The 17,968-nt window shown below is 40.3% G+C and overlaps 1 protein-coding gene across 4 annotated transcripts in view; it reads right to left on the reverse strand.

The window, feature by feature from the left end:
• The window catches only part of PKD1L1 (polycystin 1 like 1, transient receptor potential channel interacting), a 331,908-nt gene that overhangs the window by 56,707 nt on the left and 257,233 nt on the right, over positions 1-17,968 (reverse strand). For all 4 annotated transcript variants that reach the window (XR_004538070.1, XM_033930462.1, XM_033930461.1 and 1 more), the window contains exons 49-52: positions 15,405-15,489; positions 10,672-10,845; positions 7,536-7,654; positions 3,962-4,072 (exon numbers count right to left, since the gene is read on the reverse strand). Coding sequence is in view for 3 of the 4 variants with exons in the window: in XM_033930462.1 (XP_033786353.1) it covers positions 3,962-4,072; positions 7,536-7,654; positions 10,672-10,845; positions 15,405-15,489 (489 nt within the window). In the remaining variant the exon portion in view is untranslated. The remainder of the gene's footprint in view (positions 1-3,961; positions 4,073-7,535; positions 7,655-10,671; positions 10,846-15,404; positions 15,490-17,968) is intronic.

The following is a 17,968-nucleotide window of genomic DNA, read 5'->3' on the forward strand; positions in this document are numbered from 1 at the left end:
TGAAACAAAGAGGAGGCAGAAGAGAAAGGGGCAGATGTTGGACTCGGGGGTTTATAGAGGGAAGAGAGAGAGAGGGACTGCAGAGAGATGGAAAGATTCTGGATCAGGGAGGGAGGAAGGAAGGAAAAAGACCTGGAAGAAAGGAGAACAAATGCTGGACATGGGGATGAGATAGGATTGGGGGGGGGGGTTTGTATGCAAAAGAAAGACAGAGACAGAGGCCTGGACCAAAGGGGACAGACAGGAGGCAGATGCTGGACTATGGGAGGTGTAGACAGAAGAGACAGAGGGGGAGAGACCCTGAGGAAGAACAGAGAAATGGAAGATCATAACAGAGGAGGGAGAGAGAGGGAGACCTGGAACAAAGGTGGTGGTAGATACAAAGGAGAACTGACACTGGATCTGGGGAGGGTAAGCAGAGGAAAAAGAGATAGAGAAATGGACCCAAAGGGGATGGGGCTGGATTGTGAAAGAAATGTTGGATGCACAGTCAGAAGGAAATCCAACCAGAAACTAATTAAATCGCCAGACAACAAAGGTAGGAAAAATTATTTTATTTTCAATTTAGTGATTGAAATATGTCAGTTTTGAGAATTTATATCTTATGTGAGTATATGAAAAATGAAAAGAAAAAATTGCATTACAATTAATAGGGGAGAAAGATCAGGGTGCAGAGCCTAGCAGGGAGTGAATGGGGCTGGGTGCAGAGCCTGGCATATGTTAGTACACAATTTGGTTAAGAATATTTTTTTTCTTGTTTTCCTATTCTAAATCTAGGGTGCGTCTTATGTTCAGGTGTGTCTTATGGAGCAAAAAATACGGTAACCTGCTAAACTAAACTGATAACACCCAGCTAAATAGGGTCCCCTCCACCCCATCCCAACTCAACCTTCAATAGAAGGGTACTACTGAGCCTTTTAGTAATTTAAAAGGCCTGGTACTATCCATATAATAATTTTTTTTATGTTTTACGAGAATGTCACTTTCTAGATTATTTTTACTAGGGGTGTGCAGAGCCATGTCCATTTAAAAGTGTTTTCATCTTTGACCTATATGTTTTTTTTACGCATGCTTTTTCTGCACACAAGAACTAGTAAATGAACACAATCATGTTAATTCATAGGTGTTCAAGTGGATTCCACACACACTTAAATGAAGTCACTTCCTGGTCATCGGGATCAAGAAGTAATGTCAGAGGAAAAGTCGAGGCTGGTGCAGGCAGCAGGTTGGAGATGCTGCTCGCACGGACGAAGAGCCAGAGAGATATAGGAAAGGAATGCGCACATGTGGTAGGGGGGGCAGAGAAGAGGGCAGGGGTTGCCACCACCCTGGGCACCTGATACCCTTGGTATGCCACAGATACCTTCCAAGGACTTGTTAACTTTTGCATGAATGAAACTAGATCCTTTTCTCCAACACCAATACTAAGGGGATACAAAACCCCAATCCCAGTGAAATTGAAGGACCTGATAAGATCCGGTTTCTCTCTACTGTTAAAAATGAAGTCTGCCATGACCTGATTGACCCCTTGCTCTCATTTTATACCCTTAAGCTAATGCACCCCCCAAATCAAAGAAGCTTAGTATTGGTTGGGACAGAAAAAAACATGATTCCCACTTGTCCTGTCAGATGCAGTGTCTAAAATGACACCAACTACTTTACACAGTCCTTTGTTCCATTAGTACAAGCAGAGGATCACATATGTTATGTTATGTCAAGTTAATCAGGTTTTTTATTCTGCCTTTACCTATTCAGTTCAAGGTCAGATTATATTACAAGAAGTTGGGTCAGTTACCCACGAAGTTACAATGAACAGTTTAACACGGACATTCAATAGAGTATATGTAGATCAGTACAGTTACTAATACAGTTAGGTCATATTTATATAGTTACAAGTTCAAGAAGGTCATCATTGGCTCATCGTTAGGTCCCAGGGGTTGCATTAGCCAGTGGAGCAGGCGTATGTTCTCTCCTACTATTCCTTGCCCCCCACTGTACCCCATCATCATTAAAGGAATTAATTTGGCTAGGAGTCACAAATCAGCAAAGAAAAAGGGATGGAAGAGCATTCAGGAGCCGACGAAGAAAGCTATTGAGAGCAGAAGCACATGGTTAACAAGAGGCTCATTAGTAGGTGAACGATGCAGAAAGAGGCCCAGAGCCTGAATTAACTCTTATGGTAGATGTCAGCACACAACATATTAAAATGTATGGTTACAAGTCTATTAGTAATTCCACAGCAAAGTAGAGAAGTACACAGACCATTTTAACAATAGGACAATAGAAGAAGTTTACCACCAGGTTTGACGTGGCATAGAACAGTTTGTTGCTTTGGTCCTCTGACCGACTTAACCCAATCTAACACCCTACCCCTGCCATAAATCCAAAGTCCCTGTTAGTATAGCATTCCCCCACCCCCTCCCTTCCTCTCCCCCCCCTAATCGAACTGAATCTTTCCCCCTTCCTAGACCCGGCCTTCTATTCTTAACTGAAATATGGATACCAATGCAAGATGACCCCAGATTATAACTACTCTGCCTAGTAGACTACAAAATCATCCACCTATCGAGAACTGGTTGCAAGGACAAAAGTCTAGCAATATTGCACAAATATTAACCTTTTCACATCAGAATCGTGGAATCTAAATACTCACCTCACTAGAACTACAGTATTAATGGTAGAAATAAACAGCAACTCTTGCCAATGTCCCATCTGCTGCATACTATTCTACATCCATCCTGGAAAGTGGCTAGAAGCTGAACCACAGTTCTCAGACATCATCTCAAGAACCATGGTAAAATATGACTCCACTTTCATCATAGGAGACCTCAACTTCCACCTAGACTCAGCCTCAAACTCTCAAACCTTGAAATTTCTCAACCTCTTAAATGAGCTAGACCTCAAACGCTTGTTTCAACAACCCACACACGAAAAGGGCCATCTGTTAGATCTACTTGTCTCCTCCATTTCAGTAAAAAGCAAAAGCTACCTAGAATTTAATTCCCTATCCAAAGTACCTTGGTCAGGCAATCTACTCCTAGAATTCACCATTGTTGGTGGTGAGCCTGGATATTCAACGCCAGGCCATTTCTAGTGACCAGCATATGCAGGGTTACCAGATTTTCCTTTGGGAAAATCCAGATCCATGGCCACACTATCAGTTCCGCCTCTGTCATGTCATGTTCCGCCTCCCAGTCCTGCCCCTAGACGGCATGCACAGATACCCCTTCCCGATGTGATTTTGTTGGAAAGCTTTTCAAAACCCGGACCTAGTGCCGGGTTTTGAAAATCTGTCCAGACCCCTGGACATGTCCTCAAAAGGAAGACATATCCGGGGAAATCCGGACATCTAGTAACCCTAAGCACATGAAAATCTAGGATTTTTTTTGACCGGCCATAACAACTGGCTAAGCCGATATTCAGCACTGACTGGTTAAGCTGTAACAGGCAAAGAAAGGACTGCTAAACTTAACAGGTCAGCACATAATATTGAAGGTTATCATGTGATGTAGACAGTTAACTTTTAGCTGCCAGTGGAAATACAATGGAGAAACTGGTCATCTTGTCCTGAATATTCACAGTTAGCTAGTTCAATGCTATTTAACTGTTCAGCGTCAATTTCTGGCAGGTTAAATAGCTTTGAATATTGAAATTACCATGATCAATCTACTAATATTAATATACATTCAAGTACCTAAGAGATTTTGTCTGAGAGTGACAACATTATGTCATTATTTTTTCTAAAGTGCCAACTGCAGCCATTTGGAAGTTGTTGATATGGATCTACTATTTTCATATGCATGCTCAGAAGCTTAATTGTGCCACAAGTCAGCCACAGTTGATGCCATTTGTATGAATAAGCTCCTACCAGGTGGCCTCAGGGCACCTAAGGTTTGGTCAATCTGTTGCCAAAAGACAGGCAAGTATAGTCTGAGCCTGCACATAGCTACAATGCACTTACTGTGTGAATTCACGCCGAACTGCATGATTTAGAAAATAGTCATCACTGGAAAACTTCCCAAATGCTATAAGCAGGAGCAGACACAGCATGAGGATGTACATAATAAGCTCCCTGTAACAGATAATAATAATAATAATATCAGCAAGCCCTAACTCTGGATGAATGAACTGCAGATTTGCTTATTTATAGAAATATAGAAACATGATGGCAGATAAGGGCCAAATGCATCATAAGATTTACTATAGCACTGAAGTATTCTTGGTTGAGTAACTTTAATGGTTGTTACAAGCCTAGTTTTAATATTGGTTCAGCATATTAGTTGTTGCTTTTATTCACCATGAAGTTACCTTTGGCCTGATCATTTAGACTTTGGGAGTTCTTTTAGAAGGGTTAAGGCAGCTTTTCCATGTGCCAATAGATATACATGTACACATGCAAGTAGTGAGTTTAGAAAATCCATTACTTACATGTGACTATATTATGACATAGATGACATATGTAATAGGTATCCCCAGGAAAATACTGAAGGAAGTAGGGCAATAGGCATGCTCCCCCAAAATAGAATGGCAAGAAGGGGGTTTAGAACTCGAAGGAGTTCCAGGAGAGCTCCTTTTAAATTCAATAACCAAGATTTCCCTTTTTCCTCAATACACCAGAACTGGGCAGAGGGGTTGAAGTCACTTAAAGTCACCTAATGTTAGTAGGAAACTTGACTACTCATCTCCCAGAGGGAATCAGGGTAAGACCTGGGCTAGAATGAAGGGAGATTTGTTTGACGAGGGGTCCTTTCTGCAACAAGGGAAATTAGCACAGGCTCCATGAGACTCAATAGGAGCAACATCTTATTATATCCAACTTTATAAAATGTCAAATATAAACATCATAACCGCACCTTTGATTATCTTGGAACTAAAATCTGGAATGACCTACCGGCTGAAATTAAATCGACACCTACTTGTTGCTCTTTATGCAAACCTACTTCTTTGAGAACTGGGCCTTGCTCAACACATGATACTTTATAATGCTGCCTTTAATTTCTAGGTGTTTTTGTCCTTATTCACTCTTTGTTCTTAATTTATTCTTTGTGAGCTTTTTTATAATTTTTCGTACAACACTTTGAATCCAGTTGAAGATACAGCGGTATATAAGACACCATTAGCATCTAATTTGATGAATAGGCCAAGGTGGTTTGCAAAAACTGAAGATATAAAATTGGAGAAGGAATAGCAAAATTGATAGAAAAGTTAAAACCATACACTCAGAAGAGAGCCATATGTGTCAAGTTAGGTCACTAAATGCTCTGAAACACTATGTAAGAAATGCAGAAGAAATTTGTTTACTTTATAACAATTTTTATTGAAAGAATCAAATAATCAATACAATAGGATAATACAAAAATACAATCAATACAATAAGAATCATAATAATAATATTTCATAGAAATTTATATCTGTCAGCCTAGAGGCCTATGGGAAATTATATCAATCTGACTGGCATGGGAAGGCAGATAGACCCTTAGTGCAGGGAAACTGTTTTAAGTTTCCCTGATTGAATCATGACTAGCTAAAACGTGTTAATGTCTGATTAAGAGGGTGCTTAGGACAATGGTGCACAGATCAAGCCAGAGACTTAATCCCATCACCATGCTTGCAGATGTTACACCCTCCTTTGTCAATTAAATTAACCATTGTTTCAAACAGTTTGCAAGTTCTAAACAGAAAGATACTGGGAGATACAATATTTTCTCTAGTCAGAATAAGATTCCAAGGTATAAAAGCCTGATCTCTGCTCTATCAATCTCTCTCTTTTTCTATCAAGCTATCAGGAGAGGGGTCTTGGCCCTCTCTCTCTCTTTCTATCTAGCTATCTCTTGGCTCTTTGCTTGGCACTCTGGTTCTGTCTTGGCTCTCCCTCTCTCTGTCTATCCTTCCCTTTATCTATGGAACACGAAGTTTAGACCATCCCCCGTTTCTCTCTCTCTGGCTCTTCCTAGAACTGCAAGCTTCTATGTCCCTCTTTGCCTCTGAACTCTGTAAAGCAGGGAAACTGCTATGCTCTCTATTTAATTGTAATGCTTAATTGTAATGATTATAAATATTGCTTTTCTGTATGACTATTTCTATAATATATTCTTTATATAATCACCTCTGGCTGTGCTTCTTATTTGATTCTATCCCTAATGAAACTTCTGTGAGGGAACTGAACCTGGGATCAGCGTTTGTCAGGACGCCTTTCACTTAACCCCTACCACCATACATTGGAGGGGTCACTAACTGAAACTGATTGCTTTTCTTTTCCCCTATTTATATAATATATTCTTTAAACGAAACTGACATTTTTCAATATCATTCTTTCAAATTAAATTTCCATATGAACTAATCCAATTTTATCTACACCCCTCTACCTTTCCCCATGAATGAAATCCCTGAAACCGGATGAAAGTTGACAAAAATAAAGAATTAAAATAAGTAACTGGAAGAAATGGGTTTAAGAGCAATCTTAAATTGTGGAAACAATTTTCAGACCAAATGCGTGGAAGAAGGTCATTCCACAATTTAGATGCTAAGAATTAAAATGCAGAATGTCTTCTTGTTTCATAATGGGCTTGCTTAGAATAGAGGAGGACCAAGCAGTTGGAAACCAAGGATCTAAGGGCCGAAGATGGGGTATAGATCCAAGAGCAGCTTCAAGAAATCCTTCTCTTTCTCAGGGATAGATTTTCAAAAGCTTGCCATGGAAGTAAGACTGGTTGTAGCCAATCTTACTTGCAAGGCAGCTCAGCCTCTGATGCTCAAAAGTGTTCTCGGGGGCTTCTATTGATTGCTGTAGTAGCCACCGAGAAACCTTTGCAAATGCACTACAAGGAACCCATTAGTATTAAAATGAGCACTCCTTGTAATGCACAGAAGGGAATACTCACCTCTTAGCAGGCAAAATTTTCCAGCAGGTCTGGAGCTTGGCGGTAGCTGTTTGTGTGTGTGTGTGTTGTGCAAGGATGTGTTCCGTGCCTAAGGTAAGAATGCATACACTTACACAACAGATGCACAACAGTGTCCACACTGTGGCTGAAAATAAATCCCACAAAAATAAATTGCTGAGGAGTTCCAGATGATCGGAAACTGTACTGTACTGGGCCTGTGCAAAAGAGCTGTGCCTATCACTTAGCTCCTGTGTATAGGTGCCAGGCAAGTTCCTCTGCCTTTTATTGAGCTCCTCAGCACAAATAGCATGCATATGATTTGCATGTTATTTGTGCTGAGCATGCCCTGAAAAATCAACAGGTTACCAGAGCTTTGCGCATCCTGCCCTTAGTCCCTCTGCACTACACCATGTGCACGCTGAACTTTTGGTCTAGGACAGTGGTTCCCAACGCTGTCCTGGAGGACCACCAGGCCAATCAGGTTTTCAGGCTAGCCCCAATGAATATGCACAAATGAGATTTGCATATAATGGAAGTGAAAGGCATGCAAATCTGTTCCAGACATATTCATTAGGGCTAGCCTGAAAACCCAATTGGCCTGGTGGTCCTCCAGGACAGGGTTGGGAACCACTGGTCTAGGATAATATTTCTTACCTCAATGTCTGCTGTATTAGCATTTCTTTTCTAATTCTCTCCTTGGCTTCTCTCAGCTGACTATGTGTTGGTGGACGAGTCAAGCGTAGGTATCGTGCTCTCTGGCGAGCAGCAAGAATCTATGGCAGAGAAGATCACATAAAGTCTCTTCAAAGTTCACAGAGAAAACCAGAATGAATGGATAGTCTCACTAGTGATTCATTTGCAAAATATTAAAACAAGAGTTCTCAACCCAGTACTTGGGACACACCAATCAAGTTTTCAGGAAATCCACAATGAATATGCATGAGATTGGTTTCCATACAATGAGGGCAGTGCGCATAGATCTATTTGATGCATATTCATTATGGGTATTCTGAAAACCTGACTGGCTGGGAGTGTTCTGTGATTCAAGCACTGTACATGTATTGAAGTGATCATAAAAGCCACCTAGGTAAGTTTATTCCAAATGTATTTTATGGGAATTGACTTTTCTAGTAATAATAAACATAACATGTAATAAACTCCAGTCCTTACTTTAAATCTAACTGAAAAAAAAGTTTATATAAGGTACAGCGGCACCATTTTAGAGCATTTTTTTAAATACAGCACTAAAGTCTTGTCCTTCCATGAAAGAGATAATGGTTACTGTGGATGGGCAGATTAGATGGGCCATTTGGCCTTTATCTGCTGTCATGTTTCTGTGTTTATATGTAATTCTCACACTAATTAACAGGTTTGACCAACAGCTCAGTGGAAGCTGATGCTGACTGGCATGAGGAAGAGTCCAGGTTTGATTTCACCATGGACCTTTGGTACTCTGGCTCAGCTACAGCTAAGGATTTCATGCACAATGGTCCAGACTAGAGCATGGTTCCCTCTAAGCTGAACAAGAGCCTTACACCTACAGTCCTGCCAGTAGGGGGTGCAAAACTTCTGGGAACTCACCTATCCCTAATGATTGAAAATACAATATTTTATTTATGTATTCGATTTTCTATACCGTTCTCTCAAGAGAGCTTAGAACGGTTTACATGAATTTATTCAAGTACTCAAGCATTTTTCCCTGCTTATCCTGGTGAGCTAACAAACTATCTAATGTACCTGGGGTAATGGGGGGATTAAGTGACTTGTCCAGGGTCACAAGGAGCAGTGTGTGTTTGAACCCACAACCTCAGGATGCTGAAGCTATAGCTTTAACCACTGTACCACACTGCTGCCCTTTCTCCTTTCAATCTGCTGTGGTTCACCCGGGCAGAAACAGGAAGTTGTGTCACTGGGGAACAGACTGCATCAGATGGAAAGCAGGAAGGGGAGCCTTGGGCAACATTTCTGAATCGTAGCTGAAGCCGGCGGATTTTTTAGCAACACAGAAGTCAAGGGCAACATCAGACCGGTGCAGAGAGAAAAAGAAGAACATGCTGGGCCGAGGAAGCTCTCTGGACAAACTTAAAAAAAAAAAAAAAAGTACAAAGGGGGAGAGTATTAAAATAAGTGCCATACTGAGTGGGGAGGGAGAGAGAGAGAGGACAGAGAGAAAGATGGTTGGCAATGATCTGAAAGGAGAGAAGTTAGAAATGGGGAAGAGATACCTGAAGGGAGGACTGTTGGGAAGAGAAAGGGAGAAATGGTGGATCTGGGGGAGGGAGGCAGGCAGGGAGAGATATGGAATTGGGGGCAGTTGGAAAGAGAAAGGGAGAGAAGTTGAACCTAGGGATGGAAGGAAGGGAGAAATGTTAGTCCTGGGGGTGGAAGGAAGAGAGAGATGCAGCATTCTGAAAGTGGTGAGCCATTTGGATGAGGTTAAAAAGAAGATGACAAGATGAGTGAGAGAACAGTGAGTACAGTGGTAGAAATGTGGTAATGGGGAGTAGATAGGAGGAAATAGGAGGCTTGGAAAGGAGTGAGATGGGAAATGGGAGAGCTAGGGCCTGAGAGAAGATTAGAGAAATGAGAAGTAGCTCAAAATTTAAAAAGAAGAATGGTGAGAAAGAGGGCAAGATTTGAGTGGATAGAGGCAGAAAAGAAAAAGTTAGGAAAGCTGAAAGGGAAAAAATCAATATATTGGAGACAGGCATAAGGAGGGAATGGGACAAGAGAGGAGAAAATGGACAGCAGACACTGGAAAAGGAATTAGTACAAGATCGACAAAATGCAGAAAGAGAAACTGAGATCAAGATGATGGAAAAATAAAATGTCCAGACAACAAGGTAGAACAAATTGTTTTATTTTGAATTTATTAACTGGATTATGTTAGCTTTGGGATATGTGTATCACAATTATTTTTGTATTGTGTTCAGTGGCATAGTCACACAGCTGATTTGGGGGGAGAGTCTGGAGCCCAAAATTAGTGGATGGGCATCAAAGTTTCTCCTGGCCTGAGTGCAATATATAAATACTTGAGCAAGCCCTGCTAAACTGAAGACATCTTTCTCCAGTCCGTCAACCAGAAATCCCCAAGCTTTGCAACTAATGGCAATATCTTCAAGCTACCACTGCTTTCATGCATGCATGAAAGCCAAACAGGGGCAGGAAGGAGGGAAGGCAGCAGCAACAGCTCTGCAATATTGCTGCTAGCTGTAGAACTTGGGAAGTTCTGGTCACTGGACCTGATTTGGGGGAGAGGGGAGGTGGTCATCAGTTGGTGAGGCTTGGGGATCCCCACCAGCTACAGAAAGGAAGATGTTCACTTTGAGGGGGCCTAGGCTCAAAGTGGGAAATCCAGTCCCCTCTCATGGTTATGCCACTGATTGTATTTAAAATGAAATACAGTACTTGCTGAATTTAACTTTTTGGGATTTCCAGTTCAGCTTTGGTATTCATAATTTGTGATCCATTGTTTATATTTGTCTGTAACTCACTTAGAATTGTTGGATGGTTGTAATAAAATTTTTAAATAAATAAATATTTGGTGAAGGTCTGACTGTCTGTTTTGTGTGTGAAGAAGTCAATTAAAGGTGGGTGGGGAAATTGAGAGACAAGCAGGTAGAAGAGGGGCCCCCTCCTTAATTTCTGCCCTGGGCCCAGGGATGTCTAAAACGAGCCCTGACTGGTAGTATAATCAGTCAGATATGATAGCTGATTCTAGACACTGAGCTGATATCTCTCCACACCCACAACAGAGAAGAAGCTAATACAAAGGTTTTAAATAGCTTACCTTTTCAAGTTCTGTGGAAGAATCATGGGAGGAGGGCCATGAATGTGGAACAAAATTCTGAGGAGGATGACCAGCTTCACAGACTAGAAATTTGGTGGCGTCATGCAGCACCTCCATGAAGAAGTCACTGCGGTCCTTGTTTCTCCACGATACTATTGCTGCTACCATTAATATCTGAAAAACATGGAACCACCAAGTTCATTCAGGGTGAATTTACAGAATTGGTTGTCAGCCATTTTTTATGCACTAGCTGTGGCATTAAAAAATGGAATTTTCAGTATCGCTATACAGATAGGGAAGAATGCTGAATATACAAGGGATCTTCATAAAGTTTCCACACTTATTTTTTTAAACACTATTTATTAAATATCTCAAAAGCAAATTACATCACTTTTCCATTTAATCACCCTGTTTTTGCAATACATTTTTCCCAGCATCCAACTTACTTTTTAATGCCATCAGAAAATAATATTTTTGGTTGAGCGCGAAAATGTGGAAACTTTTTGAAGAACCCTCGTATGTTTAATGAGGTCACCAACATGGCTATGGTGGTTATTTTAGAAGCCCTATTTGCAATTTTTGCACATTAGCAGAGATGCCAAATCTCACTTGTTAGGAATGTGTCACAGTCATTTGAAAGCTCTCACCCTTAACAAAATATTAGAAGTCAAATATCAGCTCAAAATAATAAACTTCTCTTTATAATGACAGGGTTGCCATTCAACTCATTTTGAAGAATTGGAAGAACTGGGATAGGTTAAATTACACTTTCTGGTGGGAATCTCTCTGTTATACTTTTAATATGGAATGTTTGATGGCCGTACAACAGGGACGGTATCAGAAATTTATGGATGTTTGGGAACCATTGACTAAGTTCTGTAAGGAATGATAACTGATTTTATTTTATTGACCCTTAAGCATACGCATCCAGGGTGGGTGGGAAGGGGAAGGTTTTGCCTTGGAATTTCATTCGGGGAATATATGGATGGTTTCCTGTAGGTATGTACCTTTTATGATTATTTGGGGGGGAATAGTTGTTCATTAATGTGCATTTCGTATAATATTATGTATATTGAAATTGTTTGTTTGCACAATGCTAGTTTGGAAATTTAATAAAGATTTTTTTTAAAAAGAAAGCTCTCATCCTCTTTGAGTCCTATTTCTCAATCATCAAAGCTTCAGTATCAATGCACTGATCTTGATCACTGCCTTCATGAAAGGGAAGCCTTAGAGAAGTAAACCATGTGGTCCAACCAGTAGGAAGAAATCTGAGCATACCTTCCTGCTTACTGCCCCCCCTTTAGTGTAAGCTCTGAAACCAATGTATTTACGTTTAGCTACTGAGTGGAAGACAATTTTCGGCTCAAAAAATTTACCCAGATTGCTCCCCACTTGTATGTATACTTTCAGAGGCTCCAAAGAAAAGCCAATATCATTTAATGCTGTCATTTCAAAGCAATACTACACTGAAACAATTCTAGATTTATTCTCTGGCTATACCGTCTGAAAAATCTCCATCAATCTCACTCCTTGACATGGTACATCTCACTTTTTGAGATGATTCACCCTTGGCATCTTGGTCCAAATATCACCAAAGCAAGGGGGAGGGGGGCATGGTTTCAGCAGGAATTGGGAGGGGCTTAGGCAGAACCAAAATTTATGTATGCATTCCCCATTTCAGAAAGGATTACACATGGATGACTTAATATATCAACGGTTGGAATTTACAGCGTCGGGAGCAACGTGGGCCATTCAGCGTGGCTCCCTGCGCTAGAAACTGCTAGCACAGTTTCGTAGAAGAGGGGGTATGCTCTCATTTGATTTCTAACTTTAAACATCAACATTTTAATCTTCTACTACTACTATTTATCATTTCTATAGCGTTGAAAAGTGCATGCAGTGCTGTACAATCAACATGCAATAGACGGTCCCTGCTCAGAAGATCTTACAATCTAATTGGACAGCCAGACTGGACATATAGGGATTGGGGAGTTTCTTGCAAAGAGAATGATAGGATGGACATAGGTAATTTTATGCTGAGTGGGAGTTAGGAGTTGAAGGTAGTATCAAAAAAGTGGGCTTTTAGCTTGGATTTGAATATTGCTAGAGATGACACCTAATGCAATCACTCAGGCAGTTTAATCCATACATACAGCGCAGCAAGATAGAAAGGACGGAGTCTGGAGGTGGCAGTAGAGGAGAAGGTATGGATAAGAGAGACTTGCCCAATGAACGGAGTTCACAGTGGGGGGGGGGAGCATAGAAGGAGAAAAGTCTGGAGAGATATTGAGGGACTGCAAAGTGAGTGCACTTGTAGGTCATTAAGAGGAGTTTGAACTGTATTCGGAAATGGATGGGGAGCCAGTGAAGTGGCTTAATGAGAAGAGTAATGTCAGCATGGTGGCTCTCACGGAATATAAATTGTGCAACAGAATTTTGCACGGATTGAAAGGGAGGGAGATGGTTGAGCGGAAGACCTAGGAGAAGCAAGTTGCTTCATAACTAGGACCTTTACCAACAGTCTCAAATTATCACTCTTGTCACTCTGCTTCTGAGCTTCTGGTTGAATCTCAGAAGCAGAGTGACAAACTTCAGAAAAGCTTCAAAACTAGCTTAATAACAGACTGATAAACGTAAGAAAACACAGAAAGTTTTGAAATCAGCCCATTGATAGGGTTCAACAAGCACATAAAAAAGATGAGGGATTATTAGTTTATGTTCTTGGTATTTTGTTATAATCCCCTTCTCTGTAGTAGAAGGTTATTCCCTGGCTCGTAGGTTTGACATGCCTTCCCATTGGCAGAAAGATTTGGATATACTTGGTAAAGATATGAAATCACCCACCAACGGAATCATGAATCATAGTGGCCAGAGAAAAATATGAAATAATACTGGAGAAAGAACCAACACCTCTGAGACTCCACTTTGCAACTCTCTCATAAGATAAAACTCAAACCTGCAGTACATAGTAACATGGTAAATATACAGTATAAGTGGAGCAGCATAATAAAATAAAACACCTAAGTCCATTTTGGGCCTAGGGCACTAGTCGCCCAAAGTCGGCAGCGTATAAAGTCCATTCTCAAAAAATACATCCAAAATATTTTTTGGGGAGAATTGTCTATACATCCAGCCGTTTGATCATCCAGACCGCTAAGTCATCTAGTTTTATACCCCAAAAATCGACCAAGCCTAAAATGCCTAGAAAAAGACCTTTTAGACTTCGGAGGGACCAGTAAAGTGATGGACTGGACACCTAGACATGGCAACAGAGTAGTGGGGCACCTTACAAGGCACTGCTGTGAATTTCACAAAAAGGGTGCCACATAAACATCTCACCACAACTCCCTTATAGGTCATGGTGAGCCCTACCAAACCAACTATACCCACCTGTCTACCACCCCAACAGTCCTTATGGCTGCAGGTGCCACCTATATGGCAGTATAGTAGGGTTTGGGGGGGTTTTAATGGGTGTACATTTTTCACTATGATTGGCTTATGAGCCTGGGTCCTCCTCTCTATGGTTCACTAGCCCATCCCCAGACAAGTCACCTTTGTGCAGCTCTACTAGGCTTTCCTATGCCAGCTGCTGATGTTCTGGAGGCAGGTATGTACATTTTTATTCCGATTTTTTTGGTGGTGGTGGTGGGGTGTTAGTGATCACTGGGAGAGTGTGTACGAGTCTGTACTTTGTCCCTGCAGTGGTTATCTGGTCACTTTGGATATCTACTGGGCACTTAGACCTGTTTATAAATCACCTAAGTTACAACATATAAGTTCTGTCTAGGAAGTCTCGTTAAACTTTCGATTATCGCTGCAGACTTTCGACTAAGTCTATGTTAGCCCACATCCGTCCTAGCTCCCGCCCTAACCACTCCTTCAAAAACACTCCTTTTCGCTCTGGGCATACAGCGGCACTGAAAAGGCCTAAGCTGTTTTTAGATATGTGTAAAACCCGTTTCAATTATCAGCACCTGTCTTTTAGGTCATCCAAGTACCAATTTAGGTGGGTTTTTAGACATATTTTCATTTCAATTATGAACCTCTTAATCTGTTTCTCCCTGCCAATTTTTCGGCACATTGCTAACTGGGTAAATCTTGGCACTGCCCTGACTCTGCCCTCAGACCATCACTAAAGACGGAGCACATATTCTGTAGCACTGGGCAGTTAAGGGTCAATGAGCATGTGTTTTGCAGATAGTCAGCTGGATTTAACCAGGTAGAAAGCTTCCTACCCAGTTAAATTATTTTAAATATCTATCTCTTCACTTTTTTCCTTTTCTTACTCCAGGACTCCATTTTGCCCACGTAATCCCCTTGTATATACAGTAGCCCATCCTGTCTACCCATCCACACCATCCCCTATCTCCTTCTCTCCCTAAGAGATCCCACATGCCTGTCCCATGCTTTCTTTTGAATTCTTCAGACACAGTCTATCTCTCCCACCTCTATTGGGAAACTATTCAATGCATCTACCACCCTTTCTATAAAAATTCATTGGCGAGAAACAGAGAAGACATGGTGCTAATTGATTCAAAACCTTTCCCTTCAAGCTGGACATCATACATCAGGCAGATCACAATTATATGACATGACAAACAGTCTGTAAGAAAATGTTCTCATAGAAAGTGAAAGGGATGGGGGGGCTTGAGAAGGGAAGAGAAGGGGGGAGAAACAGGTAGACATTCATAATCAGAGCTCAATTGCTAAACTGAGATGGATGATTGCCTTACCAAGAGAGGTTCAATGACAAAGATGCAGTACACGATGGAAAAGAACACGGAGTGGAGCCAGAGAATGCATTTTGTGCTTCCAAATCTGTGGAATGGGAAAAAGTAATCTTTTATCAGTGGTCTGTATTTTTGTAAGATATGCCTTCATCTCTTTTTAAGATTACCCAGATGCATTATAAGTATTTCAGCCTAGAAAATGGAGTTATTTGTATTCAAAATAAGCCATAGTGACTACGGTTTAGCTGTGAAGTTCATCCTGCAAAACATGAATGACCCCAAAGTGACTTAATACAGAGTATTAGCAGCTTTCAAGTCTTACCAATCTTTTTGTGGCCATGAACCCATGATTGCTGCCAAATAAAATTGTGTGACCCTCCAGAAGTGCAGAATAATAATGTGCCTATGGAGAACCCACACATGTTTTGACCCCAATCACAGATTTTATGACCCATAATATGAGCAGCTCTGCATTAGATCCCTATAAAATGGCATGCCTCACAGATTGAAAAGTCAGAAGAGGGACACAAAGTACACACCAATCCAGTGAGAAAAAAAAAAGCACCAAGGGCCTCTGAGATGGGCAAATTTGCTGGAATGTAGAACATTTTAGTTTCAATACTTATGTTTCATAAGTTTGTTTGAATTTTGATTGATGTTTCACTAGTCGTTTTAACTAGTTTTTAACACGGTTTTTAATTTTTACTGTGAATCATATTGACAGCATTGAGAATAATTATATTTTCGGCACTGTGGTTTCACAGGGATTTTTACAATCACAAGTATGTTTTTATGAAAATAGTAGTATAATGGGTACACCTCATGTCAAAATGATTGACAGCTGTCACAATAAGGATCAACCAATTAGCATTCTCTTCCGGGTTAAACCATGCCCACTCTATACTACTGACAATCTCTAAGTATTAATCAGTTGGTCATTATTTAGTCATTTTTGAGCAGCGCAGTGAAATATTTGTCATTTATATGTTATTGTTTTATTAAGAAAATGCAGTGCTTGTTTCACTTATTGTGGTTTACAATTGTTCTGCAAATTTTTAAGTCATTTTGGGCCTCTTCTACTAAATTGCACTAGCGGTTTTAGCACTGGGAGCCACGCTGAATGACTTGTGTTGCTCCCGACGCTCATAAGAACTCTATGAGCGTCGGGAGCAGCACAGGCCATTCAGCACGGCTCCCTGTGCTAAAACCGCTAGCGCAGTTTAGTAGAAGGGGGCGTTTGTGTACAAATATAGATTAACCATAGTTGATTGTTTTTGTATTCATACATTGATACATTATTTTAGTTCTTTAAATTGTTTTTCATTTTTGGCTGTCTATTAAGGAGCCTTTTGGGATTTATAGCTCTAAGGAGTGAAGAAGGTAAGCTTTGTTACATATGGTTTTAATTCATCATGTTTTCAGTGTATAATGTTTAGTAGTGTGGATAGGATGATTTTGATACATGGTTAGTTAATGGTCCTGTATATTATTATTTATATTATTTATATATATTATTTATGTTTCAAGATTTTAATTTAATTGGTTGAAGTCATGTATGAGGTTTTTATTTTTATAATATTCTATTATTTTTTTATCTTCATTTAATTGTAAATGTTTTTTTTTTTTAACTTTGACCCTTGATGCAGGCAATTTTTGCTGAAACACGGTCTGTGTCGGGTCTCTTAATGAAGTACACTTCACTACTCCCATCTCTGAGGCTCTTGTTGCTTTTTTTTTTTTCTCATTCCTCACAGATCGACACTTGCACTATATCTACAATGGAAGTCATTCTAAAACAGGCTGTTTAGGGAAAAAGTGAAAAATGTGGTTACCTGATTTCTATTTTATAAAGCAGAACACACATGTACTGTATAAGGGCAGCACAGTTCCTCTTTGGCTGACAGGGCAAAACAACCAATTTCTTGCTCCATCTCTAAATTGTTTAACTGCTAATGTTGTGGTTGACAACATTAGCACATTCTTGATGATCTGGGGGGAAATTATATTTTCCTCAATTGTAAAGAATATTAAAGAATCTATTGCATTAGTTTCTAGCTATAGGCCAATCATTTCCATTCCTAATTTTTTCCCCTGAAACTCATGGAAGCAGCTTTGTTTCATGATTTGTTAGTCATGATATTTTACATCATTCACAATCAGGGTTTAGGCCTCTGTTTAGTACGGAAGCAATGGTAGGGTTATTGCTGGATAAAATATACCATTTGTTTAGTGTAGGTAAAAACACAATATTTCACTATTGATTCTGGACCAATTTGGAATTTCTGGTTTGGTTCTGGATTGATTTAGAAATTTTTTTTTTTTAAGAGATGGTGCCAGGTTAAAAAGGAGAATTGTTGTTCTCAGCAATGGAGGAATCCTAGTGGGGTACCTCAGGGGTTCCTGCTTTTCCCAATTGTGTTTAATGTTTCTTTATGCTGTTTCAGGTACATATCGGAACAGCAATCTGCCCATTCAGATATGCAGATCATGTAACAGTTCTACCAATATCTGCTACAGTTGCTCTCGAATCATTACATGTACAGAGTGATGGAAATAATGGAGGTGCA

This window comes from Geotrypetes seraphini, chromosome 2 (assembly GCF_902459505.1).
Source record: "Geotrypetes seraphini chromosome 2, aGeoSer1.1, whole genome shotgun sequence".
NCBI classification, from domain to species: domain Eukaryota; kingdom Metazoa; phylum Chordata; class Amphibia; order Gymnophiona; family Dermophiidae; genus Geotrypetes; species Geotrypetes seraphini.